Here is a 22,292-nt window from a genome sequence, read left to right on the forward strand (position 1 = left end):
GTGAGGAGGAACACACCTGTTATTGTTAGGGGGAAAAGGATGTCCTAAAGCTAATCGGGATTGCTCTGTAACATTATCACTGCTGATGCTGACAGGCAGGAATGAGGGCAGAGATTATTCACTTTTTCTGTATCTGCCCCTGCATTGTTTAATTTGCCATAATTAACATAGTATGTTGGTTTTTGTAATTAAAAATACTCCAGGAGGTAAGAAAGTTCCCACATTAAAAAAAAAACAAAACGGCGAAATCATGCCAAATGGAATCTGATCCCCATCAAAACCATCACCTGGACCCTAATGAAAAGAATGAAGAAAATACTGTCATTAAGTGTCCCAGAACCCACAATAGCCAACTCTGACCAAGTGATTTCTATAGCAGTGATTGGCAGTGCCAGTATCCAACCCCTTACACATAGGAGAACAGACTACCAGAAAAAGCAAAAGGAATTTTTTTTAATCCTTAAATTAAAAGCACTAATTAACCTGTCTAGGAACCAGAAAGGTATCAAGAGACCATAGCATGGCTACCAGCAGGTAACCACCATATCCCTGCCATACCAATCCCCCCTCCCCCCAGTTACAATGCTGTAGCTCAGGCCTGTCTTTTGATGAGAACTGTTTGCACAGGAAGAAAATCAGATAAGCAAGCATAACTGGGACAAAGTTTAGTCTGGCTATTTAAGAAAGCCCTGCAGACACATACAACTTTTACATAATACTCTTCACCACTTAAATCAGCAAAGATAAAATAAAAAAAAAAAGATAAATCCCAGTGTTGCCTAAGCTGTGGACAAACAAGAATTTATATATATGTTGCTTTCAAAAATATTTAATCCTTAGATGATAGAATGCCAAAGAAGAGACTTCCAGGATTATCATGTGCAACCCTCATTTCTCAACTGAAGAAAAAGAAACTGCAATTCAAATGAGTTTATTTGTCAAACATCACATGGATCTTAGAGACAGGGCTAAGACAACCTGATAATGGTATCTCTACTTCTTTAAGTACTCAGCTATTCTCAAAAGGCTTCCACGGCCACTATTTTCTCAGACCCTCACCAAAGCTAATGTTTCCACAAATAAGAAAACCGAGATAAAGTATTTAGATGATCTGCCTACATGGCTAGTGGCTCCAATCCCATACCCTTTCCACCACCTGACGCAGTTGCCCAAACCCTTCAAGATGGTCTAGGCAACATGTTCCCCAGCTTCAAGCCCAAAGCCCGATACACAACAGGCATTCCAAAATTAATTCCTCGGGCTTCCCTGGTGGTGCAAGGGGTTAAGACACAAGCTGTGAAGCTGTCCTCAGCCTCTGCAGCACGTTTTCAATCCCTGGCCTGCCAGGGAGCAACCCACATGGCACAGCAGACCTCTTCTGGCTCGCCTGCTGTTCCCCTCAGCAATGTTTCAGTCAACCTGCCTGTTCTGTTTCCCACTCTGTCTCTGGTGAATCCTCTCACCCCACACACCTCTGGCCTGTGCCCAGTTCTTGAATGCATAAATAAATACATCTTTAAAAAACAGTAAGGGTCTCCCCGGTGGCGTGGTGGTTGAGCACTGGGCTGCAAAGTTGCCCGCAGCCTCTGCAGTGCCAGTTTGATCCCTGGCCTCGGCGAGGGTCCTACATGGTGCAGCAGACCTCTCCTGCCGCGCCCGCTGCTCCCCTCAGCAGTGTATTTCGTCAGTCTGCCTGTTCTGCTCCCAACTCTGGTGAATTCTCTCACCCTCCCATGCTTCTGACTGTACCCAGTGCTTGTATAAATAAATAAATAAATAAATATTTTTAAAAAATAAAAATAAAAAAAAGTAAGAAAAAAAAAAAAAACAAAATTAATACCTCACCACCAGAAGAAAACTAAGCAAACTGTGGTTCACTGACAAGATACTACAAGAAGGAAGATGTCCACAGGCTGAAATCTACATTAGATGAAATACAGAACCTCACAGTAGAGCACCACAAATCTCCCAGACCTCAGAGCCAGGTCTTCATCTGTTTGGCCTCAATTACCCAGCGCTGCCTCACCTGCCTCCAATCGCGCCCCTTCTCTCAGGAACCTACTGGAGCTCCCTACTGCCCACACCACCACATCCAAATTCTTCACCCTGGCCTTCCATGCCCTACCAACTCACTAAAACCAGCTGATTCCTGGCTTACTCACTGACTCCGCCCTTTGCTAGACTCTTCTCTACCCCACAGAACCCCTATTTACTTTATGCTGCCATATCTGGCCTTGGATCATGTTGGCGCCTGAGGTCTACTGGGTCCTTTGCTCCACTTCCATTAACCACAGGTAAAAAGAGCAGAGGTTAGCTTTATTAAAAAACATGTAAATTTACATGACACTTATTTGAACTTGTGTGATCATTTAGTTCACTAGAAACAGGCATGACTCTGAGCCCCAAAATCAGACACAACTAAGTTGGGTTTTCTAGTATAGAGGCAGGAATTGCCTTAAGCCATCTAGTAAGTCCTTTTTGTGGTCAGATGGGCCTTGAGTTCCAGGGAACTCTTCTTAAAATGGACCCCATGGGCAACCAAGTTGGGCTGGGCTCTGATCCCATGCCCACATTTCCTCCCCCTCACAGCCAACGCCAGATCAGTCCCAGGAGTTAGCATCCCAGGTTCATTATCAGGCAAGTCCCTTCTTCTAGCAGGAACCCAGTTTTTCATGTGTGCACAAGACAGTAAGGGGAAGAAGGTTGCAAAATTGAATGAGAGAAAGTGATAATAAAAATAACTTCCCAATTTGAAAAGGTTTCCCATGAAAGTTCTCTCAAAGCATATCCAAAGCCCCTTCTACCTGAGACAACTGCAAACTGTCATAATAAACCATGGCCACCCCATAGGATAGGGCGCATGGACTTACCCCATCACAACAGCAGCTGGACCAGGCGTTGCTCTTACCCCTCAACTCCAGGTGAGGGCTATGTCTCTGGTTGCCATTTTCTACCAAAAACAGTGCTGCAAAGAAACAAGCTTGTGTAAGCATTTATCTTTGTTTTGCAATTATTTCTCATAATAGATTCCTAGAAGTAGAATTTCTGGCTTAAGGATGCACACATTTTAGACTCTGACACCAGTTGAGAAACTTGCCAGGGTAATTCTCAAACACTTTACCTGGGAATTTGTTTACAACACACATCCTGACAAGCTACCAAGCTTTCCTCCATCCTCTAACATTCTCTCCCCCTCCAGGAAGTCTGAGGAGGGGCTTCCGAAGCTGCTTTGTTACCCAGCTCCCAGGTGGCTCTGCTTTGGGCTAAAGAGAAGGAGCTGTTTTCCTCCATTTGCTCCACGTACCTTATCTAGTGCAAGAACTGGGCATATTGATTTAGGGGACTGCTGCTGCCCAAATTTATGGGGAGATCTCTGGTCTCCAGTCCAGGTACCCAGTGGCCTCCCCCAAAATGGTGAATCTGATACTCAAGTACCATTCTTGGAGCTAAGTGCCAGCTAAGTGCCAAAGCCTGGAGCTGCACCAGATTTCCCCTTCAAGCCCCACCTTCAAGCCCCACAAGCTCTTTGATCCTAGTGGCCAGAGCCGAGGGTTTTACCTTCTTACCTAGGACTTCCCAAGCTCCCTTTTTTCTCTCAGAAGTCTGTGGATAGAACATCACTTCCACAGGAAATTGTCTGGAACCTCCACTCTGGGTAACAGTTTCCCCATCTGTAAAACAGAGAGTGTTGGGCAGTAGCACCAACACTTTGGTGCTTCTGTGAGGAAAGCGGGGCAGCCAACTAGGTTCTAAGGGTTTCCATGAAGTCTGGCCGCATGCGGAGCTCAGGTGCACCCAATGGTCTCTAATAAGCATTCTGACTGGCTTGGGATTTGTGGAGAAAATCTTGTTTGTTTTTTTTGTTTGTTTCCAGAGTTCTCCATTGCTAAAGTGCAGTTAAGACCAAAAGTTTTCCCGGCTGCTGATTTTCAAGCTCAAGCGTCCTAGATATTTGGGTCCAGAAGAGGAGGCCTAGGAAAGCTTCGCCAAGTTGTAGTTAGGCTAACTTGCTGGGCTCCGGGTGTCACAAACTCTCCCCCTCAGGCTATATGGGCTGGGTCAGCATGTATTTCACAGTATATGGTACTGAGAGCACAGAGGCAGGCTTGGATAAGGCCAAGGAAATGTGTTTCTGGAGTTGGGTTGTTGCGGCGAGAAAAAGGACACCAGTCAGGAGTGTGGGGCGCTCCTAGAGGATGGTCTGCCTCCTTCCAGAGCCTGTCACAATGGGCTCAGGGCTTGGGCTCTGCTAAGGGAACCACATGGGCTGACTGACACTGGTTGACTGTGTATCAAGAGACAAGAACCTCTCTGCGGTTCATGGGTGAACCAGGGGCTGATCCATTTAAGAGCATCCACCTCATAACCTGAGGACTGGACGGGATCTCGCTCTCTCACACACACACACACCCCTGACTCGCTCAGGGTCACTGAGAGCCTTAAGAACACTTCTTCAGCTTTGGTTTTACCTCAGGCTACCCGTGGTGTGTCAGACCTAGCTTTGGGGGGAGTCAGCCGTCCTTCCACCGACTCTAAGGCCCCTGAGGGCAGAAGTGGCCTAGCTTTCAGAGCCCAGACCTTCCCACCTGGGGATAAAATCCCCGGACTAAGCGGGCCTCAGTTTCCTCTCAGCACAATGGGAACCGCACCACCGGGGGAGATGCCGGCGGAGGGAGCAGTCGCCGTCACGTTAGGATTTACCGATTCCTCCTCTCGGGAGCGGCCCCCACCCCCGCGTGGGGCACGCAGTAGGCGGCCCCGAAACGCCCTCTGAAAGCAGGAACGGGCCACTTCCTGCCCCCAAGCGGACGACCCCACTCGGGCTCCCACCGCCCTCGCCGAGGCCATGTGGCATTCCTGAGGGTGGGGGTGGGCGCAGGAAGAAGGTGCCCTCCGGGCCCCGCCCCCTCCGGCGCGGTGGGCGGGGCGAAGCCCCTCGTTGCCGCCGTCGGCCCGCCCCGCGGGGGGTGGGCGTAGCTCGCCGCGCTCCTCACAAAGTTTGTTTTCTCCCCGCGGGCGGCTGGGGGAGGGCGCGAGGGAGGAGAGGGGATCTGACGTCAGGCCGCGAGGTGCTTTCCAGCCGCGAGCTGTCAGGCCGAGTGTCAGGCCGGGCAGGTACGCGGCGCGCTCCCCCGGCGGCCCCCGCCCCCCGCCAGGACGCCCCGGACGGAGCCTGAGGCCGCGTGGACTGAAAAGCCGCCCGGAAAAGTCAGTGCGGGGCGCGGGAAGGGGAGGAGAGGGGGGCAGGGGGCGCGCGGACAACTTGGAAAGTTTCTTGTCCTCGGCCGGGCGGGGGAGGGAGCGTCGTCCCGGCGCGTGCGGCTGTGGGTGTGTTTGTTGGTCCCGGCCGCGGTGTGGGGGCGGGGGCCGGTGGGGGCTGCCCCGCTGCCCGAGAGGACGCGCTCTCGGGACCCCCTGGGGGGGCCCGGCGCCCCAGGATCCCGTCCCGGGAGGCGGCCGCCCCAGCCCCGGGCCGGGGTGAGCGCGCGGGGGGCGGGTTTGTTTGGTTTCAAAAGTGCACGTTGCTAACCGCCGGCTGCCCGCCCCCCCGCGGCCGGGCCGGGGAGGGGGCCGCGGGGAGTGACAGCTGCGGCGGGGGCGACGGGCAGGGCCCGGGGCCGGCGGGGCTGGAGAGCCCGCGCGAGTTCCCCTTTCCCTTGGAACAAAGGAAAGTCTGTCTCTGAGGCATCTGTCACTCCCGGGCGGGCCGAGGGAGCGGGGCGCGTGGGGCCGGCGGCCCGAAGAAAGTTTGTGCGCGCCGGGCCCCTCGGGCAGGCCGGGCGCGAGCCGAGCCTCCGGAGGGGAAGCGCGCAGCCTCCGGGGCTGGGGGCGGCCAAAATGGAGTCTGGGCGCAGGGCTGGGGGGGGGCGGCGCGGAGGTGGGAGCCCAGCCCCCTCCCCTCCCCCTCCGGGCCGAGTTCGGAGCACAAAGCCGAGCGCGCAGGCTCGGCCGGCCCCGCGCCCCGAAGAGTCAGCCAGCTCGGAGCGGCGGGGGAAGGGGTGGGAACCAAACTTTTTACGGCCCCGGGGCAGACACGTGAGTTTTCTTTCTTCCAGAGCCCCCGCCCCACCGGGGCTGCGGGCCCGCGGGGGAACTGGAGCTCCGAGTCTGACCCCGCTGGGGGGCTGCGGGGTGCAGGCGCCGGAGCGGAGGCCGCTTCCCCGCCGCCCCGGGAGCCATGTGCTCCCTCACGGTGCGGCCCGCGGGGGAGGCTGCGCGCTTTGTGTGAACTGCTGGGAATGCGGCGCGAGTGCGCTGCCCGGGGGAGTGTCCGGCCGAGCTGGGGGAGTTGTCAGAAAGTTCCTGCGGGAGTAGCTGCAGGTCGGCGGCGCCGAGTGTGTTGGCGGGTTCACCGGGTGTTGTGTCCGGAGGGTGCTGCCACAGGCCGGCTGGGGTAAGAAGGCTCTCTGGTGTGATGACGTCCGGAGTTTTCCCAGTCTGAGAGATCGTGGGTGGGCGGGTCGGTTGGAGTTCGTGGGTGGGCATAGGTCCAAGAATTGGGTTCGTTGTGTGGCTGCCAGTTATTCGTGAATTGGGGTTTATAAACTGTGTGTGCTGATATTTGTCAGTGAAAACCATGGGGATGCCAGGGGCTGAGGGATGGGTTGCTTACAGTTATCTGGTGCTATTAGAGTTGCCTGGTGTGAGAGTGTGTGTATATGGGTGTCGAGAGTGTTTGTGGAAAACCTTCTGGATTCTAACCAGGCTGGAGCACAGGACACTAGGGGCCCTCTCCATAGCCCACTCCTGGAGCCCTGCAGACTGGGACTTGGCAGGCAGCCAGGGCGGAATTTGTACAGATAACCTTGAGTAAACTCACAGCCTGCCAGAGTTGCTTCCCTGAACCCAGATCCCAATTGCCCTGGACAGCTAAACCTCAGAGAGCAGCCTGTTGTTGGTGCTGAGCAGTGAGTGGCACCTCTCACCAATTCCTGACTCACCTCCAGGTGGCCTGGTGGGGAGGGCAGACCCTTCCCTCGAAAGCCTGGCCTAGCCAGCCCGGAGATCTGGGCTCAGGCCCAAGTAGTGGAAACAAAACCTGGGAGATGCCAGAGTCTGTTGGCCCAGCCTGCTGGGAAGCTGTTAAAAGGCTGAGAGGGAGGAGCCTGGAGGTTCTGGCATCTGCTTGGCGTGTGGAACTTTTGGTTTTATAATGTAAATCTCTTTTGCAAGTGTGAACAAGAAGTTTGTCCTGGGGATGTGAGCAACTGAGTTAGGTTCTCTAGGGAAGCACCTACCTTTCATTTGACAGATGAAGAGGGGCCTCTGGCAGAGAAAGGGGAGGACTTTTGTCCAAGGTGACACGACTAAGTTGGAGGGACCAGAGCCCACAGCCTTGTTCATGTATCTGGATTTTTGAGGAGTTGATTTCAGGATCAGGCCAAGGGCTAGATGGCAAAGGAGAATGTCTGAAAGAGGAACAGTGGGGATGATGTCATGCTCTCTGCAGGGCACACAGTAGGTGCTCAGTAAATATTTTGTGAATTGCTGTAAGTGACTGATAGAATTTCCAGACTCATTGGGTCTTGGGATGCCAGATGGTATGGAGTACACTGGGGCGGGGAAGGTGGGTGGAGGACAAGGCAAACTACCTGAGTCCAAACCTTACGTCCGTCCAGGATATATCCTAGGGCTGGGATTTTTTTTCTCCCACAACAGTTTTGAGATACAATTCACATGCCATACAATTTATACATTTAAAACATGAAAATTAGTGTATACAGCCATCGCCACAATTTTAGAGTTTTTTTAATCTCCTCAAAAAGAAAGTACAAAAAATAAAAACAAAGGAAAGAAACTATGTTCTTTATCACTCATGAATCCCTACTCCATTCTGGATATTTCATAAAATGGAATCATAATATGCGGGTTTTCTGACTTGCTTTTTCCACTTAGTGTATTTTCAAAGTTTATACACATTGTAGTATGGGTTGGGTTGAAGCGTCATTTTTATAGCCAAATAATCTGTCCACTGTAGGGATGGAGACACTTGGGTTGTTTCCACCTTTTAGTCATTATGAATAATGTTTCTATAAATGTGTGTGCAAAGCACACGTTTGTGTGGAAATGGGTTTTCATTTCTCCTGGGTAAATAAATACTTAGGAGTGACATTACCTGGTCACATGGTAACATATCTGGGGTGGCTTTCTCAGCCTCTCTGGGCCCTGGTTTTCTCACCTATAAAATAATAGTATCTTAAATAAATAAATAAATAGTATCTCCTGTAGAAGGGCTTTGTGAGGATTAAATGAGATAATTGTAAAGTACTCAGTTCAGCGCATGGAAAAGGGTAGACCTCAGTGGTATAGTTGCAATTATTTTTAGACTGGCACTGTTTATTAATGAACTACTGTTTCTTTCAGTAGCCATCTACAGGCTCCAGGAAATGGAGCCATTTTGCACTTAACCCTTCTAGCCTCCCCAGACTGTGGGTATGCCCTGAGGCTTTGAATTGCAATTCCCCTTTTCTGGTGTCCTTGGATCTAGAGTAGTATTGGTAGGTTTGGACTAGGAAAAGGGTGAGCGGCAGTAGTGCAGGATAATAATGTCCCCATATCCTTTGTCACTTGTTGCAGGCTTGCCCAGGGTCCAGCCTAGCTCCTAAACACCATGTCAGACAGTGATCTGGGTGAGGATGAAGGCCTCCTTTCCCTGGCGGGCAAGAGGAAGCGCAGAGGGAACCTGCCCAAGGAGTCAGTGAAGATCCTTCGGGATTGGCTGTACTTGCACCGCTACAATGCCTACCCCTCAGAGCAGGAGAAGCTGAGCCTTTCTGGACAGACCAACCTGTCAGTGCTGCAGGTAAGGAGGGGCTAAGAGGGTATGTGAGTTCTAGTCCTGCCCCAGCCCTGGTACTGACTCACTGTGTGGCCTTGGGCCAGCCGCCTCCCCTCTCTGGTCCTCATTTTCTTCTTGGATCAGATGAGGACACTCCTGCCTTAAAGAAAGAAAATGAAATGAGATCATTGCAGCTAGATTTCAGATTTTGGAGAGTTCTGAAGAGGCAAGGGGTTGCTATTAATGTCTGGGTGTCACCGTCAACACAAGGCAGTGGGAAGGTAAGAAGGCACTGTATGGACTTCAGCAGGCTTCGGCCTCTGCCCCAAGAGCATGTTTGGATGGCAACTTGGTGACAGGGCCAGCGGTGATATGCAGTGTGGTTAAAAATTGAGTTACAATCACTGTCAAGGAAAGGGCAGAAGCCAGAAGTTCTGGGGTCAAAAACTTATGCCACATGGGAACTTTGAGCCACATCTTGATGTCCCCATCTATAAAGTGGGGTTAGAATCCTCTGCTTGACTTAACTGTTGTGAGGAGTAGATTCAGAACTGAATGTGAAAATGCTTTGTAAGCCATGCACATAGGCACACTTAAGATCATGTCTGCGTTTCATCAGAGTTCAAGGTATTGTCTCTTTTGAATTGTCCTGATTGTGGACCTGCAGGTATATTGTGCTGCTGAGGCAGGACAGCCTGGACTCCCATTGTCTGGCCTCCAGTTTGCCTCTCACCTACAGGAGAGACAAAGTTTAGCATCAGAAGCCACCCCTGCTCCATTGGCTCCCTTCATGAGCCAGTCAGCTTCTCCGCCAAGCTTTCTGCCTCCCTTCCTGCCACTGCCCTTTCTTTTTTTTTTTAAATAGTTTTTTTTTTTTAATAGAGGCATGTTTTATTTATTTGTTTGTTTGTTTTGTTTATACAAGCACTGGGTACAGTCAGAAGCACGGGAGGGTCTGCGCGCCATGTGGGACCCTCCGGTGGCCGGGGAGCAGCTGGGGATCGAACCGGCGCCGCAGAGGCTGCGGGCAGCTTCGCAACCCAGCGCTCAACCGCTGCGCCACCGGGGAGGCCCCTGCCACTGCCCTTTCATAGCCCATTGCTCTAATCTGTGACACTCTTTCCTCCTTTCCTTACCCAACCCTGAACCCCTCTGTCTTTTCTCAGCTCTTTTCCTCTTCCCTGAAGCCTCATTGTGAGAATTCAGCCCCTAGAACGCCTTGTCACCTGGCTTTATATGCACTGGATAGTGGTTAATCCGAATATGTCTCTAAGAAAGGCTCTAGAGTTTACAGACTGTCTGACTCAGAGCCTGCCTATCTTCTCCAGGAGAGTGTGGACCTTGGCCAAGTCACTGCCTCTTCTTTGTGCCTGTTTCCTCAGCTGAAAAAGGGAGGTGGTTGTACCTCTTTGAAAAGGGTAAAAGAGGGACAGAGAAGACAAAGTCAGGACTCCCTGTGACGTGTTTGGCTCGAAGTGGGTACTTCCACTCTTATTTTCATCCTCCTCTTGTTAGGGGGAAATGATGTCCTGAGCTAATCCCATACAGGCTTTGTGGACTCCACCCCCACTCCAGACCAAAGCCATCAGGACATTGGGAAAGACAAATCCTGTCACCACCAAAGGGAAGGTGGCAGGGACCTGAGGGTGGAGTTAAGTAGCCAGGGTTGGTATAAAAAACCAAACACGTGGGTCTTGGGGGGGCTCGCTCTGTCGCTCACCTCCTGGCTTCACGGCTCCTGGCTCGCGGCCAGCTCTCAGAATACCATTTAGGATTCTAGATCGGCTGGTCCTGTAGGACGCATTTAAAACTTTGTCTCTCACTTTTCTCCCTGAGTTGTACATTTCCTCATTTGCCCTTCCCTTGTAAACAAACCTTTTATTAACCTTTCCTGTGTGCCTGAAGTAGAGTATTGATAAGTCGTTTTTAAGCGCGGGTGAGGACCCACAGTCAGGCAACCCGTTTTGTATCGGGGCTGCCCTATAACACTCTCTCCTATATAATAGGCCTCGGGCTGACCCCAGGTGTCCAGCAGTGCCTAGCATCAGTTCAGTTCAGCACATGGAAAAGGGTAGACCAATTCCTATACATGAACCTCTTAAATATCACTCACAAATGACTTTTTTGGCTTTAACCTCCACTACTTAAAACTCTTCAGTGACTGCTGCCAACCTAGTACATCACCTGTCCCTACCTGCATAGAGGACCCTTTGCCTGACCCTGCCATGTTCCCGCCAAACTCTCACCATCCCAGACCACGGAAACTCAAGATCCTTGGGGGACCTGTGCTCTACCTGCTAGAAGCATTTTAACACTATCTGTAACTGCTTAAGCATGTACAGACATAGGCCTGCCTAGTCTTATTTATCACTATAGCCCAACTGCTTGGTATCTGCAAGGTGCTCAGTAAATAATTGTTGAATTGGCAAAAGATAAAGATAAATGTCAATAGCAGGACCTCAGAAGTATAGGAAATGTTATGGATCCTCAATCCAGAAAATTTGGCTTAAGTCTCTAGAGGCCTCTTTTTTCCTGTGTTTAATTTTGTTCATTTCATTTTGTATTAAGGACATTTGTAAATATCCTCAAAAGAGAATATTGTGGTGCACCCTGGTAGGTCACCTGGCTTCAACAAGCATAAACATTTTCCTGGCATGTTTTCCTTCTCCTTGGGGACATCTCTTTTGATTGTCTCCTTCTACCAGCCCTGAAGCAATCTCATTAGCAAGTCAATGAGTCATTTAACTAACTGGTTTGCTGGTACTTGCCCTGGGGCTAGGCAGTTGGGAGGGTAAAGCAAAAAAAAAAAAGTCATTTGTGAGGGATTTTCCTAGTTCCCTGGGACACCCTCTAAGCCCACTTTATCTTTTTTTAAAGATTTATTTATTTATGCATACAGGAACTGGGGTACAGGCCAGAGGTGGGGGGGGGCAGTGAGAGTATTCACCAGAGACGGAGTGGAGAGCAGAACAGGAAGATCTGCTGAAATACACTGCTGAGGGGAAGCAGCAAGCAAGGTAGGAGAGGTCTGCTGCACCATGTCCCTGGCTGGGGGATTGAACTTGTGCTGCAGTAGCTACTGATTGCTTAATAGTGCTGATGTTTAACCCCTTGTGCTAACAGGGAGGCCCCCTAAGCCTACTTTATTTAAATTATAATGGTTCTGACTGTTCTGAGGGGCTGCTGATTGGGGGGAAGAAGGGAGGTAAGCCTAGTTGGGAGGGTTCAGGCCTCATTCCTGCCCTCTGTAATATGACTGCAGCTATACTCTGTGCCAAGCCCAGTGCTGTGTTAGAAAAACAGAACAGGCACTATCCCTGCCCTCTGGGTAGCCTTTGGGGGGGCGGGGGGGGCAGACTATTTAAAGGATTAGAATTCAATGTAATTAATTACCTATGTGGTGTTCAGAAAGGCTTATCTCAGGAAACCACATCTGAATGGAGTCCAGACAGACGTGAAGGAATTGGGGGGGGGGGGGCATCAGCCCTCTGGTATGGGGCATAGGGCAAGAAAGGAGCCCTGTGCTGAAGCTGTAGTGGTCTGCTAGTGTGGTAAGGGCTGGCTTGGCCTGGCCCTAAGTGACCCTTTCAGTTGGTAGCTGCTCTCCTTACTCTGGCTCCAAAACTAGCTGCTCCTCATTCTTCCCACAAGCAATCTCTTGTCTCCCCACCTCAAGGCCTTTCATCTGCGTGTGTACTTTCTTGATCTTCTATGTAAGATTTTTTTTTTTTTTTTTTTTTGCATCAAGGATTTGGCCCGTGAGGTACAAGCTAAATCTGTGGGCTCAACCATGGTTTCCTAAGCCTAGACAACAGAACTCTAGGGAACCTATATAAGAACACAAATTATTGACTCCACAGCAGCTAGACCTACAAAGTAGATGAGAAATAGCTATTTAGTAAAATCCTTTTTTAAGTTGCCGAAGGTGCCTCCCTGATGGTGCAAGGGGTTAAGACACAACCTATGAAGCTATCCGCAGCCGCTGCAGCAAGAGTTCGATCCCTGGGCAGGGAGCTACCCACTTGGCGCAGCAGACCTCTCCTGTCTCGTCCACTGCTCCCCTGGGCAGTGTTTTCCGTCTGTCTGCCTAGTCTGTTCCCCACTCTGTCTCTGGTGAATCCTTTCACCCCCACACCTCTGGCCTGTACCCCAGCTCTTGTATGCATAAATAAATAAATCTTTAAAAAAAATAAATAGCCTAAGGTGATGATAATAGAGCCTGCCTCTTAAGAGCACCTGATGCAGGTGGTCACAACACAAATAGAGATAGATGCCTGATGTTTGGGAGAGATCTCTACCTGCCTTCACTTTTCTCTCTTGCTTCTGTCTTTCACAGCTAAAGAGACATTAATATTAAAGCACGTGTGTCTCCTTCAACTCCCCTCTAGGTCCTGGCCTTCCTCAGCTTCCGGGGTGCGACAGTGATTCCTCCTGTGACCTTCATCGCAGCCATTGATTAAAAAAATAAAACCAGACAAGGCAAACAGCCTTTCAGATATGGCTGTTTTATGGTAGAGACAGGCTTTTAGGCATCCAGCCTCTGTTTTGCCATATCAATCACAGAATTCACCTTGGCATTCTCCCTGCCACCACCCCCAAGGACCTTGAGTGGGGGCTAGTCACATGTTTTTTTCCTGACTTAGGCATGGGTCAGGCAGCTAGAAGGGGCTAAGAAAATCCTGACAGCCCGTTATCACAGCTGATACTCACGGTGTGTTCAGGCCTCCTGCCCTTGCCCAACCCCCCTCAGCTCTGCATTTCTGTTGATGAGAAGACTAAACAGACAGTAGGCTGCCAAGTTTTCTGAGGGGGGTGGGGTCTGCTGTTTTCTTCTCAGAATTATAAGCCAAAGTGGGAGGTACAGCTAAGGGCTAGGTGCCCACACAGCACACAGCTGCCAGAAACAGCCCAGGCTCCCCCTCCCCAAGACTGCTTTTTCAACAACACTAATGCTGCACCACTTGACCCAGGTCACTGTGACCCAGTCGGTTCCCCTGGATCTAGGATGAGGTGGAGGGGTGCATTGCTTTCCTGTAGTACAGGTAGCTGAGGAAGCAGCTGCAGGATGGAGGGATGGCATCTGGGCAAGGAGGAGCCCTCAGACTGACTTTCTTCAGTCTTTTCTCTTAGCTGTGGTGGTTGCATGGATCAGATCCCAGCCTTTGTACTGTGATCTTTTTTTTTTTTTTAAAGAGGCATGTATTTTTATTTGTTTGTTTGTTTGTTTGTACATGCACTGGGTGCAGTCAGAAGCGTGGGAGGGTGAGAGAATTCACCAGAGCCAGAGCGGGGAGCAGAGCAGGCAGAAGGACCGAAGTACACTGCTGAGGGGAGCAGCGGGCGGCAGGAGAGGTCTGTGCGCCATGTGGGACCCTCCTCCGGTGGTCGGGGAGCAGCCGGGGATCAAACCGGCGCTGCAGAGGCCGCAGGCAACCCAGTGCTCAACCGCTGTGCCACCGGGGAGGCCCTGTACTGTGATCTTGAGCAAGTTACTGAACCTCTCTTTTTTATTTTTTTATTTTTTAAGAATTTTTTATTTATTCATACAAGAGCTGGGGTGTAGGCCAGAAGTGCGGGGTGGTGAGAGGATTCACTAAATACAGAGTAGGGAGCCGAACAGGCAAATCTACTGAAATACACTGCTAAGGGGAGCAGTGGGTGAGACAGGAGAGGTCTGCTGTGCCATGTGGGTAGCTCCCTGGCTGGGGATCCACTTGATAGTATTGAGACTTAACCCCTTGTACCACCAGAGTCCCGTGATCAGGGCCTCCTTCATCAGAGTTTCAAATAAAGTGAAGATCATCTCAGACTCTTTCCAAAGCTGAAGATTAAATGATTAATATGAAATGCTCAGAATAGCACCTGACATTTTGTTTTCCACACATTTGCAAGTAGGATTATATAACGGTTATTCAGCTACCCCTCTGTTCCTGTTTGGTAAGACAGAGTAAGTACAGCAACAGGAATCCACCTGCCAGGTGTCCTGGGTTTGAATCCCACTTCTGCTCTCGGAAGCTGTGTGACTTTGGGAAAGTTCTTTTCATCTCTTCAAGTTTTGTTCAGTACTCTTGGGATATTGCTCACCACCTACTAGGCTCAGGTGCTGATGAAACATAATGCAAGTGAGATGACTGACACGATACCAGGTATCAAAGGTGCTAATTTCCCTTCCATGGGTGCACCCAGCTGTTCAGCCTTAGCCTCTCCTTGGGGCTCTCCTGCAACTCTAGCCAGGACTAAGTTCAACCAGTGTCCACTAAGGCGTACTGTTGTGTGTGTGCTCTCTTGTACTGGCAGAACCATAGAGGTGAAGAGGTGTAAATGAGCCCAGTTCCAGACATGATTGCAGAAGGGAGAGAAGGGCCACAAGAAGATTCCAACTCTGCCTTGCCCAGGAGCTTTACCATCCTGACAGGGCCAGTGCCTAGTGTTATCCTTGGGACGGGTGACAGATGCAGCTCCTTGTACTAGTTCTTATCACAAGTGGGCTCCCCGTGACTACATACAGGCAGAGTCTATAAGAAGGTAGTTCCCAAAGGCCTACAAGGTATGGGTCAAGAAAGATGATAAAGGGCCTCCCTGGTGGCGCAAGGGGTTAAGTCTTAGCACTTTCAAGCTTTTGGCAGCCACTGTAGCAGGAGTTCGATCTTCGGCTAGGGAGCTAACCCTCATGGCACAGCAGACCTCTCCTGTCTCACCAGCTGCTCCCCTCAGCAGTGTATTTCAGTAGATGTGCCTGTTCTGTTCCCCACTCTGTCTCTGGTGAATTCTCTCATCCCCCATATCTCTGGCCTACACCCTAACTCTTGTATGCATAAATAAGTAAAATAAATAATTTTTTTTTAAAGGAGGATGATAGAAAGAGGTAGAAATTGGTACCAAAGCCCGATAGAGAAGTGGGCCTTTGATTTGTTCAGCAAACATTAAAGGAATGTTAGGCATTGCTGCAGCCCACACAGTTCCCAACATCCCAGTACATGGAGGGGTAGGGGAGGGGTTCCTGTCCTTTCTTCCCCTTACAGCAGCTAGTACATGCTCTGTATCTGTTGATAAACTGAAAGAGACAAAATGAGGAGAAGGACCTTGAGTGTGAGATTGTGGCCCCCGTTAGCAGTCTGTCATGGCGTTCTGCCCTAGTGGGATCATCCCTCCTTTTAGCACATTCCCCCTTCTGTCAATTCCTTAAATGAAACCCTTTCCTGCCTCAGGACCTTGGTTTTTGCTTCCCCTCTATTTAGGACATTCTTCCCACAGCCTTCTGTATAGTCAGCTCTTTCTTATCCTGTAGGTCACAGCCTTTCTAGACCTTTTATCTACAGAAGACTTGCTTATCTTTATATGCTACCCTTTCATTCCTGTCTGTTTCCTTCCTGGCACTTACGGGTGGCTGTTCACTCTGTTTGTTTATTGCCAGTCCCACATCCAGATGGACTTTATTTTTTTTTCAATGATTTATTTTATTTTATATTTTTTACATTATTTTTCATTTTTGTACAATGTATGCATTTTCACCTTGGTTATAATTCCCATCCCCCTTATTTTGACCCTAATCCCTCCTCCCCACCCCACACCCTGTAGTGTGTCTCTGGTTTATAGTTGCTTGTTGATTTTGATTTTAACTTTATTATAATTAGTCTTTTTCCTGGTCCCTTATTTAGGTTTTCTAAATTCCTGCTATGAGTTGAGACCATCCAGTATTTTTCTTTTTCTTTCTGGCTTATATCTCTGAGCATGATCCCTTCCAGCTCCTGTAGATGGACTTTAAGCTCCACAGTGCAGAGCACGTCTATTTAATTCATAAAGGCATCGACAGCACTGAGCACTGGGACTGGCACATGTAAGCATGCAGTAGATATTATTTGAAAGAGCACAAAGCCTTGAAAGGGAAAACAATAGGAAAGTGAGAAGTACTAACTTGACTTCTAGTAACTAGAATTAGCTGGACTCGGGCCAGCCTCAGAGAAAGATCCAGAGAAGAGCGACTACCGCTTTTCTAGATCCCAAGGCCCAGGCTTGGGGGTCCCTGGCTATAAGTGGAACTCAACCTGGTTTCTCCAGGCTGAGCTTTATGTACATTCATCAGTGAAATGACAGTTAATGAAACTCATAGGACAGAGTAAATATTAGAGAAAAATTGTATCCATGTGGAATGCTTAGTGTATGGCAGTTATTGGTAAATTCTTCTCCATTCAGACTCCCTAAAGATGCCTGGGTGTCTGAGAGACCACACCCACATCCTCCCCTGTACACACCCAGTTTCTAATGTTTCATCTCTCCCACTTCTGAGTTGGCAAGAAAGTGATTAGGAAGCTTTTCCCCTGTGGTGTCACTCCAGTAACTGCAAGAGGAAAAAGGACTTGAAAAAGAGGTTAAGGGTTATGTTTACCTATTTAAGGAAAGTTGTTTTATAAAACATTTTGTAATAATAAGCTTACACCAACCATGCAACTAAGAAACTGTTTTCTAGTCTAACCTGTTGTTGTTTTTAAATAATACCAAGTAAACTACTGTCTAGGCTGTTAGGAGTTAATCAGAGGAAAGAGTATGAGTGACTGATCTTTTGGATTGTCAAGAGTGATGCCACCATTTAGGTGCCTGCTACACCAGGCACGCAGGAACTGTTCATATTCTTCAGATAACTCAGGATAATCCTCTCTCCCTTCATGGTGTCATTCCTTTGTGTGTGAGGAGAGATTGTTCTAGGCCCTATACCAGCTGCAGGTGAACAGAGAATTTTTTTAATCGATCTACTCTGGCCCTATTGCTAATGTCTTAGAGCAGTCAAGACTTAGAGGCATAGACATTCTCCAGATGAAGAGGACATTCCAGAAAGGAAGAATGTGGTGTGCAAAAGGCATGAAGCTATGGGGAGAAAAATCATTGGACCTGAGTGAGTAATCTTCATACAGAAGAATATAAGGACTGGAAAAATAGATCCTGACAGAGGAGGCCCAGGAGTCTGGACTTGATCCTAGAGGCAGCAGGAGACAAATGGAAGTTTTCTAGAATAGAACTAAGTCACTGCATTTTAGAAAATGAAACCACCAGTTGGAGAGCCATGAAGCTGGGAGATATTAAAAGAGAGTCCAGACTTGCCTTGATTTTGCAGTATACCACTTAACAGTGAGAAATTTCATGCCCACTGTATGGGTCCAAAAAGATCGATCTGAACAATCAGCTACCCCCCCCCTTAAGAAAAACTGCTTATAAAAATTATCTTGCTTTATGTTATGTATCCTGAAAGTTTATGTATACAGTTGTTTGTTGGATATATGTTAGGAAGTATGTGTAGCGATAGACGTGTACATGTATTTGTATGTACGTATAAAGAGTAGAAATATTTCTTTAGGTACACTTAATTTAGTTATAAAAGAATTAGTGAGCAGTTGTAATTCTTAAAATCTGCATGCATTCATTTTAGGTCTGTATATGAGAGACCTAAAGAGTTACTTGTTTTTCAACTTTTTTTTTTTTTAATTTATTTATTTATGCATACAAGAGCTGGGGTGCATGCCAGAGGCGTGGGGTGGGGGGTGAGAGGATTCATCAGAGATATTGTGGGGAACAGAACAGGAAGAATGACCGAAGTGAAGTACATTGCTGAGGGGAGCAGTGGGTGATCCGGGAAAGGTCTGCTGCACCTGTTTTTCAGCTTTGTTTAGTTAGATGCACAGTCTTTTTCCATATACTTAGGCTTTCTACTTGACGTTTTAGAAAATTTCAATGCTTTTAAAGACTCAATTTTACTTTGAAACTATCATTTTCCTTTTCAAAATGTCATCTTTTGTTTTTGGTTTCTTGATATTCAAAGATGGTAATTTAGTGGGTTAACAGTCCAGATGCACTCATCCTCAAGCAGGACGTTGTTTTAAATCTAATCACCATGAAAATTTAAATTCTTATGATATTGTAAGGGTTTTGTTTTGTTTTGTTTGAAATAATTTAATATTTACTTGATAAATATATATAAATCTCGGGGGCGGGGGAACTCAATCAACTAGACAGGAATGTGGGGTTAAGGACAGTGGTAGCTTTCTCAGCAGCATGTAGAAAAGACAAAGATGTTGGTTGCAGTGCACATTCAGATAGATCCTGGATTTGCTTGCAAAGGTTTTCTTCTACCTGGTAGTCTTTTGGTGCTTTGTAGGCGCTCGCTTGCTCTCTTGCGCTCGCACGCTCTCCCCCTTTTTCGCGCGCTCTCTCTCTCTCTCTCTCTCTCTCTCTCTCACTCTCTTCTCTCTCTCTCTCTCTCTCTGCTCTCTCGCTCTCTCACTCTCTTTCTCCCCATTCCTCCCTCCCCCTTCTCTCTCCCCTCCCTCAAGTGCACTTAGGAGTAAACTGCCCTTGTCGCCACCTCCCTCTTTCATTTCTAACTGGGCACCAGGTCCTGTCATTTCCAGTTTCCTAAAAGGATAAATATTTGTCATCTCATCATGTACCTTGAACTAATAACCTTCCTCCCTGCTTCCACCCTGTGTTTCACATAGCAAGTAACTCTGCCTAAAACCTTCCCATAGCTCCCCATTACCCTTAGACTAAACAACCAAGTCCCCACCAGAAGAGGTAGCCTCTAGCTACCACTCTGAGCCCCAGCCACATAGGCCTTCCTTCTCTGAGTTCTTCATAGGCCTATCACTACCACTTGCCACAAGGCCTTTGTTGCCTCTAAATCAGACTGCTCCCTTTCCAACTCCTACCTCAATTGCTAATCCTTCAGATCTCAACTTACAAGCCATTTCCTCAAGACTACCCTGAGTGTTCCCATTATTGTCTCTAATAGCACCATTGTATCTTCTCTCTAGTAGCTGAATCACAGCTGCAATTTTATATTCAGTTGTGTACTTTTTTTTTTTTTAAGATTTATTTATATATGCTTACAAGAGCTGGGGTACAGGACAGAGATGTGGGGGGTGAGAGGACCTACCAGAGACAGAGTGGGGAACAGAACAGGCAGATTGACTGAAATACACTGCTGAGCGGAGCAGCGGGTGAGACAGGAGAGGTGTGCCTTACCATGTGGGTTGCTCCCTGGCTGCCGGGAATCGAACTAATGCTGCAGAGACTGCAGACTGCCTCATAGTGTGGTGCTTAACCCCTTGCACCACCAGGGAGGCCTAGTTGTGTACTTCTTAACTCTCTCTTCCCAACATGAACCTCTTGGAGGGCTGGGATTGTGTCTGTAGTTTGTAACTGTATTCCTGGGGCCTGGAACATAGGTGCTTCATAGCTGGTTTTAATTGAGTGAACTGATTGGTCTCTTATGCTTACTCTAGATATGTAACTGGTTCATCAACGCTCGGCGGCGACTTCTCCCAGACATGCTTCGGAAGGACGGCAAAGACCCCAACCAATTTACCATTTCCCGCCGCGGGGGTAAGGCCTCAGATGTGGCCCTCCCCCGCGGCAACAGCCCCTCAGTGCTGGCTATGTCAGTACCAGCACCTACCAATGTGCTCTCCTTGTCTGTGTGCTCCATGCCGCTCCACTCAGGCCAAGGGGAAAAGCCTGCTGCTCCTTTCCCCCAAGGGGACCTGGAGCCCCCTAAGTCCCTGGTGACCCCTGGTAGCACACTCACCCTACTGACCAGGGCTGAAGCTGGAAGCCCCACAGGTGGACTCTTCAACACACCTCCGCCCACACCCCCAGAGCAGGACAAGGACGACTTCAGTAGCTTCCAGCTGCTGGTAGAGGTGGCACTACAGAGGGCTGCTGAGATGGAGCTTCAGAAGCAGCAGGACCCATCGCCCCCATTACTGCACACTCCTATCCCTTTAGTCTCTGAAAACCCCAAGTAGGCCTCCGTCAACAGGGGTGCTTGAGGCTTGAGCCAGCTGTCCTGGGTTTCCGTTTTGGTTCCCTTTCATACAGAGGGTTTTCTTTGGATCACTGCCAAACATCGGGATCATCTCCTCTGTCCAGAGGCCTTCAGCAGGAAGACGCCAGCTGGTGTCACTGCACTGTGATGGGGACCTCTCCTCTGCTGACTCTCCCGTTTCTCCAGGCTTCCTCAGTGGTGAGACCAAGAGATGGGAGACAGGCATGGTGCTGCTGCTGCTTCTCCAGAGACTCCCCAGGACACCTTTGTTTCAGCCTGTTTTCCTGGGCTGGGCACAGGAAACCTCCAAGTTCAGACCTATGCTGGGTCCAGTATGCCCGAGCTGGGCTCTTTTTGTTAAGCCAAGTGTGGACATTCCAAGTTTATGAGTGTGATCAAAAGAGGAACTTAGCAGATGTAACAGTACTGACTCCAGTTGAATGGTTAGGTGTCCACTAAATTTTGTGTTTTTTCCCATTTTGCTGTGGTTTGCATCAAAGGGAATAGTTAGCCCAGGTGTGGGGAATAAGTTTGTCAAGGGAAGTCTGATGAACTGGGAATGATCCACCACTGCAACTGGTGAGTGTTTTAGGAGGAAGGAGTATTTTTAGTTTGGGGACCAGCTAAATCTCTGCAAAATTCCAAATAGTTGTTTCTTTGTTGGTTTGGTTTACCAAAAAGAGAAAGGAGAAAAAAAATTGTGTGGGCTTTGGCTTTTCTGTGTCAGGCACAGAAAGAAGCCTGGTGAGGATTCAGCTGAATCTGATCCAACCTAGGTGCAGAGCAGAGAAGGATGATAAATCAGAGAGTTGTTTGCTTTTTTTAATTTTTGTTTTTACTGTATTTTTTGGGGGGGTGGGGGAAGTAAGCTAGACTGAGGCAATGGGTTTTTGTTTTTTTTTTTTCTTTCTCTCTCTCTCTTTAATGTTTTCCCCTTCCTTATTTTTGAAAGCTTTGCCCTGCAGCCTGAGTTTTGAATTCCTTTAGGAACTTGCATTAGTGGGGACAGAATGTCAAAGGCTGCCAGTAGCTCCTACTTGGAGAGAAGTGAGCCATCTACTGGCCAGGAAGCCCTTTTAGTTGACTCAAGCTTTTAGCTACTTTTCCTGCTGGTGGCAGGAAGAGTTCTAGAGGAAGCAGGGAATAGTGCCTCCAGTAGGTGAGGATTTGCCTTTAGAGGAAGCTGGGGCTGGAAATCGCATTATGAAGCCTGTTCGCTGTCTTTGTGTTGCACCTTTCTTTAAATTGGAGTTGTTCAGGCCCCTGCCCTGAACTCCACAGTGAAACTGATCACAGTTGGTCTTAGTCTTCCCCCCATTTCTTATTTTGCTGAAAATGTTAAACAGCAATATACCCCATCTTTATATATCCTAAGAAACACTAATCCTAGGTTACTACTAGCCAAAATATTTTTGTTCTGAATAACATCATTACTGGACCAAAAGACCGGTTAGGATCCCCAGCCTGTAGATCCAAAGGCTGCCAGGTTGGGCCCAAGGGGAAGTTCCTCATATTGTCTGGCTTGGGTGGGAGAAAGGCAGCAACATGTGTTCTGCCCTTTCTGGGATGATCCCTGAAGGCTTCAAGGAAGCTCCCTGCTTAGTGACTTGGCCCATCCATTCTTGTGGGAGTGGGGATTGGTCATTTAAGGAGAGGGAGCTTTGCTTTCTGAGCAAGTTTCCTAGGCTCTCTCATTGC

General features: G+C 48.7%; 1 protein-coding gene across 2 annotated transcripts; it reads left to right on the forward strand.

Moving 5' to 3' along the window:
• Nucleotides 1–8,611: 8,611 nt before the first annotated feature.
• TGIF2 (TGFB induced factor homeobox 2) lies at nt 8,612–20,574 on the forward strand (the record flags this gene model as incomplete). Of its 2 annotated transcripts, XM_084248058.1 has the most annotated exons (3): nt 8,612–8,803; nt 20,053–20,152; nt 20,270–20,574. In XM_084248058.1, the coding sequence occupies 3 exons, from the start codon at nt 8,612–8,614 to the stop codon at nt 20,572–20,574; spliced, it is 597 nt and encodes a 198-aa protein (XP_084104184.1). The 2 variants fall into 2 exon arrangements, with proteins under 2 accessions (XP_084104184.1, XP_084104183.1); XM_084248057.1 differs by having other exon boundaries at nt 20,053–20,574.
• Between the last annotated feature and the right edge of the window lie 1,718 nt (nt 20,575–22,292).

This window comes from Talpa europaea, assembly GCF_964194135.1.
Source record: "Talpa europaea genome assembly, chromosome: 11".
In the NCBI taxonomy this organism is placed as follows: Eukaryota; Metazoa; Chordata; class Mammalia; order Eulipotyphla; family Talpidae; genus Talpa; species Talpa europaea.